Source organism: Octodon degus, unplaced genomic scaffold (assembly GCF_000260255.1).
Source record: "Octodon degus isolate 3935 unplaced genomic scaffold, OctDeg1.0 scaffold00148, whole genome shotgun sequence".
Lineage (NCBI taxonomy): Eukaryota > Metazoa > Chordata > Mammalia > Rodentia > Octodontidae > Octodon > Octodon degus.
The window spans coordinates 6,808,969-6,814,529 of NW_004524724.1; the positions used below are offsets into that span (position 1 = coordinate 6,808,969).

A 5,561-nucleotide genomic window follows, 5' to 3' on the forward strand; every position below is an offset into this window, starting at 1 on the left:
GCCCACGCTGCGCCTGGACTGGGACTGGTCCCGCGGGCGCAGGGTAGCAGGAAGCTCTCCACACACTCACCGGACCTGGGCTAGGACTGGGTCTCACAGTGTGTTAGTTATTGAAACTGTCCTACCGATTTGATTTGAAACTGTCTCACTGCTATCTGTTTATCAATAAAATTATGAAAAAAAAAAAGTAAAAACCAAAAGCTAGATTTTTATTAGCATTTTATGACAGTGTTAGGCTTGGTGGTGCGTGCCTATAATCTCACCATTCTGGGAGGCTGAGGCAGGAAGATCACAAGTTTAGGCCCATCCTAGATATCTTAGTAACCTAGTGAGAACCCATCTCTGAAAAGAAGATGTTGAGCATGTAGCTCAGTGCGGGAGCCGCAGCACAGCCTGCATCCCCGCTGCAATGCCTGTGGGTTAATAAAGTGCATCATGTCGGAATCACTGCTGGAAGATACTGGCAACCAGGGTTCTTACGTGTTCATAAGTTAAAAAAAAACCAAAACCAATTTCCATCTTCTTTCTGTTCATATTTTAAACTCAAGATTGTTCCCTTCCAGCTAGAGCCCATAGAAACGTACAGCCAAGGTGCTCTGCCCTGTTGACCAGCTGCGTCTGCCTAGGGTGCTGCCCGGGGAAGGGAAGCAAGAAGAAGCCCGTGATCGGCGGGCTCTGGGCCGCTGTCACCAAGGTTAAGGGTGGTTCCAGACCCAGACTCTTTTCTAGGAGGAAATAAACACCAAGAAACCAAATTTGCCGGGGCTTCCTAACTAGTTGACACTGAATTTCTACCTTAGCTGCCATTATTTACCACTTGTAGGTAACCCATGGTAGACTTACTTCTGTTATTTAAATGAAGGTGCAGGATAAACAAGATGTATTTTTGTGCAGTGGAGTATTACTCAGCCATAAAGAAAGGTAAACTCAAGGCTTTTATAGGTAAATGAATGCAACTAGAGACCATACTCATAAGTGAAATCAGAGATGTACAGCCATACTGCATGTGTAAACATCGTATTGTCTTACTAATGTAAGAATCTGAAAGAGTAAATAGTTCAAAAGGTATAGTAGATACAGTGAAAGGGAAGGAAACTGTTCAAAGGGAAGGAACAGCTGGGGTGAGGGAGAGGGAGAGGAAAAAAGAAGGAAGAGAAATTATACACACACATGCACACATGCACGTGCAGGATAGCTTGGGTAAGTGTACTGCTGATTTCTACTGGTCTGTTACAAGAAACTGTTAATGCTTATTTTCTTTCTTTTAATATTTTCGTTGGCCAGTTTTGCATGCTTATATCTGGCAATCTGAACAACTGATTCAAAGACAACAATATGAATATAGCATCAATTGCTGAATCCTTAAAAAATAAATAAATACATATATGCATATATAGTGCAGCAACACATAAAAAATCTTTCTCTACAGAACGTCCAAGTTCAGCATTGTGTTATTTCAAGTAGTTGTGCATGTGTGTTCTTGCAGCACTGGGGATTGAATGCAGGGCCTTTGCTCTGAGCTGTCACTAATCCTATTTTTGGCTCTTATTTTGAGACAAGCCCTCACTAAGTGGCTAGGTAGCCTGGGCTGGGCTGGAACTCGCAGTCCCATCTTGGGGACTGGGAGGATGAGTGTGCAGCACCAGCCTGCCACTGTCTGCTTTCTTAGTGAATTGCAATCCTGAAGCATGAGCCAGAAGAGCCGGGGAGAGGGAGAATGCTGCCTGCTGTGGAGCGCTGTTCTCCTGGCGCTGCCCATGAGGATCCGTGGGGCGGTGGGTAGCTCCTGAGGAGGAGCAGCAGAGCTGAGGCTGGGAGAACACTCACTCCAGATAGCAGGGCACTTCGTGGGAGTGGGGGTGTGATGGTGTCTTCGCTGTATTTCCAGGTACCTCACACGACTGGAGGCTACGCTGTGGTGCCGTGGACCTGTATTTCACACTCTTTGGCCTCAGTAGACCTTCCTGTTTGCCCTTGCCAGAGCTGGGACTGGTTCTCAATCTGAAGGAGAAAAAAGCTGTCTTGAACCCGACCATAATTCCAGAGGCAGGGGCAGGCAGCCAAGAAGCTGCAAGTAACCCGAGCAGTCATGTACCGCTGGCTGGATTTCAGAACCCCGTAAGTGCTAGCACACATGGGCCCTGCACCCCAGGAGGCACAGTGGGTTTCTACAGCCACCTAGAAGCCTGCTTCATCGGGTGGGCAGGAGTGCCAGCTGCTGAGACGCGCTGTGCCCTGGAGCCCCTGGCTGATACCTGTGCGTGGTTTGCAGAAGGCCCTGTTGGTCACATGACTGACCTGGCAGAGGGTGTGTGGCCGCCTGGCCCACTCCAGTGATGGCTTTGTGCTTTCACTTGAGCACAGAATTTGTCTCCTGTGCAGGAGAAAATCAGAGTAGTGACCCCTCCATCTTAACCTGTTTTGTGGTAGGCGAGCTGCTGAGACAGAGCCCTGTGTGTCCTTTTAGACCCTACTCAGTCCTCGCACCATTCTGAGCACACGTGTGGCCAACAGACACTTGTTGAATGAGGATAAATACACACTGGATGCATGCTCGGGTGAATGGGTAGTGTGCCCACGTGGGAAGAGAGAGGATGGTGTAGTTTTAAGTTTACATATATATCTGAGTTTGCCTTTAGAGGTTTTTCTTTCTTGGTAAGCACTATGAAATGGGCAGATTTTTTGTAAAAAGACTTGCAGGATACATAGTAACCATTTTACTGTAAAGAGTTTCCCAAAATAATTTTCTCACTGACCACAAAATGTCTCTAAAACATCAAGCTTCATTTTCCTCCAGTGTATAAACCAGATTACTTGCCTTGCAACTCTCTGGTGTTTTTTTTTTTTGTACCGGGGATTGAATTTTGGACCCAGCACTTGCCAGGCAAGCATTTATTCTGCTGAGCTATCTCCCCAGCCCCCCATCTGGTGTTTTAACACCTTTAAAATTTGTATTTTTCTATAGTAATTAATAGCCATTTTAAAATTTACTTATGTCCCTAAATTTTCTGAAACCCAGTAACGTATGCTGAATGTAAATTGTGTCTTGAAGTTTGAATTAAAAAAAAAGTCTAATTAGAGAGTCCTTTGTAATCCAAATATTTCTATATCTGTAAATGTTTATAATGCTTGCCCATATCTGTTAATTTATCCACATTTACCCTTCAAGATATAAAAAGAGAGTGATACAAAAAGGCATTCTTTTGGAAAAGCTCTACAACAGTGGTGGCAAACCTGCAGCAGCACTTGGAGGAAGTCACAGAGGGCAGAAGTTCACTTCAGTATTCTCCTCCCCCAGAAGGCACGGCAGACAGGGGAAGGCGGCATTTTGAAAGTGCAGTGCAGATAATCCCTAGCTACCGGGCATGCTCTAATCTGCATGGTTGGCACAGCTCAGTTGTCCGCTACCTTCTGAGTTGCCTGTCTTCTGGAATTGAACTTCGACCTTAAATGTTGCTGTAGGAAGAGGAACAGCTTGCCAAGGGAAGGCACGCAGTGTGTCAGCACCTCTGCAGGGAGTGAAGAGGGAGGCTGACATCCCCCTAGAGCCTCTGCAAGTCCTGGACAGGGCAGCAGACTCCAGACCAGAGTGCAAGATGAGGGTGCGGTCTGGGTTGGCGGCGTGGGGACTCAGCTTTTGGCAATTCCCTGGAACAGTCAGTCTCTTCTCTGTAGTAGGGACGAATTGGAGCCTGGTGCCTGCTGTGATGCTCCAGTCAGCAGGTGGCCTCTTGTGTTCACTCATTTTCTCCATTTTGGGAGGAGCACTGTGCCCACTGCCTGCTTCCCTGCTGCTCACACGTCTGCACATAGGAGCAGATTTTAGTCATCTTTAGTCAGCTTCCTTTGGAGCAGACCAGGGGCACCTGCCTCTCCTTGGGAGGTGGTGTGGTGCATGTTCGGCTGCCTGGGGGCTCTGCCGTGATGGCACTTGTCTCTGTGCCCTAGTTCCCCAGCTCTCAGGATGAGGAGGAGGTGGATATGGACACCGTGCATGACAGCCAGGCCTTCATCTCCCACCACCTGAGCATGCTGGAGAGGCCATCCACGCCAGGTAGGGGGGCGTGGCCGGGAGGGGTGGGAGGTAGGCCTGTGGAGCCAGGTGATGGCATCAGAGCCAGGCTGTGGAAGGGTGTCCCCTCTGACCTGTTTTTATTTTGGTCTGCCTTGACTACTAGGCACACTGTTGAATTTGTTTTTATAAAGTCACTATCAGATTCCTTAATAGTAAATTTAATTTCTTATGCATGCACATAGGTGGTAGATTTAATGTCAAATTAAAATATGTCTGAATTGTCTTTTAATAACATAACTGTCCTATTTTCAGTTGCCTTTGCTGAAGCTGGTGCTGCCTGCAGCATACTCTAGGTAGAGTGTGCTGGTCTAGGTAGCATTTCTGATGCAGGTCTCAGCCTGTGCTCCCAGGCAGTGTGTTTTCTCAGGGAAACACCAAGGGCCTGCTGACTGGTACACTTAGTTTGCCATATTAATTCCTGGTGGTAGGCGTTCAGATTGCTTGTGTTCACTTGTTCACCCAAGAGCTCTTGTTGTTTTGCTGTCAGGCTGTGTTCTTAGAGTACAGTCACCAAGGTTTATTCTTGCCACAATGACTCAGCTACATGCTATATGCTGTTACCATAGTGCTTTTTGGTGAGGTTATACCTATGTCAGTTTTAAGCATTTTAGGATTGCTAGGAACAGATAAAGCTGTCAATACAACTTACTTGAAGTTGTGAAGGAAGCAGCACAGTGAGTCCCCTTGAGCTCATCACCCATGTGACACGCACACATGCACGCACGCTTCTGGCCCAGTCCCCGTGTTCCTGTGCCCCACACTTTGCGGCTGCCTTGACTTCTTTTTCTTAATTTCCTTCTGTTGCTTCTGTCTGGTATGCTACATAGGTTTATCGTTTGGTATGTTCACTTTAAATTTTTGCATTGTGACAACATAACCATCCTTTCAATTAGTACTGTTTTTAGAATTCGGATCTGTACATCAGGTGTACTTTTTAAAAATTATTTTTTATTATGTATTTAGTACAGGGTCTACAGGGTCTCACTACTAGATCGGATTTATAGTGATCCTCCAATTTTCAGCCTACCAAGCGCTAGGATTACAGGCACATGCCACCACGCCCATTCTCAATTCCTGTTTTAGCGTGCCCCAGGGGCAGGGCCAGGGCTGGCACAGCACACTAGGGATCCAACCCTAGTCCCTGCATCTGCCTAAGCAGGCGCTTTAGTCCATTGAGCTATCCGGCCAGCCCCATCAGGTGTACTTTAACTATTATTTATCATCTCTTATCTGCTGTAACACTTTTGTCAATATGAATACACTGACTTAAAATTCTTATTAACACAAAATGGTAAGTTGAGATTTATCTTTAATACATTTTTCCTATGATGAGTAGATCTTTCTTTTCCCCCTCTCCTTCCCTTCTTCTCTTCTGTTTGCGTGCAAATCCCAGTCATACCAGATCGCTGTCTGTGATCTTTATATTTTTTTAATTTTATTAAACACAAAATGCCCATTACTCACCTTGGTTTGCTTTTTGTGTTTT

General features: G+C 46.1%; 1 protein-coding gene across 1 annotated transcript in view; it reads left to right on the forward strand.

Annotated features, from left to right (window-relative positions):
* Nucleotides 1–5,561, forward strand: part of Taf2 (TATA-box binding protein associated factor 2) — an 88,455-nt gene that overhangs the window by 62,868 nt on the left and 20,026 nt on the right. Inside the window, exons 20-21 of the mRNA XM_023702347.1 lie at nt 1,889–2,118; nt 3,949–4,054. Coding sequence (XP_023558115.1) covers nt 1,889–2,118; nt 3,949–4,054 — 336 coding nt within the window. The remainder of the gene's footprint in view (nt 1–1,888; nt 2,119–3,948; nt 4,055–5,561) is intronic.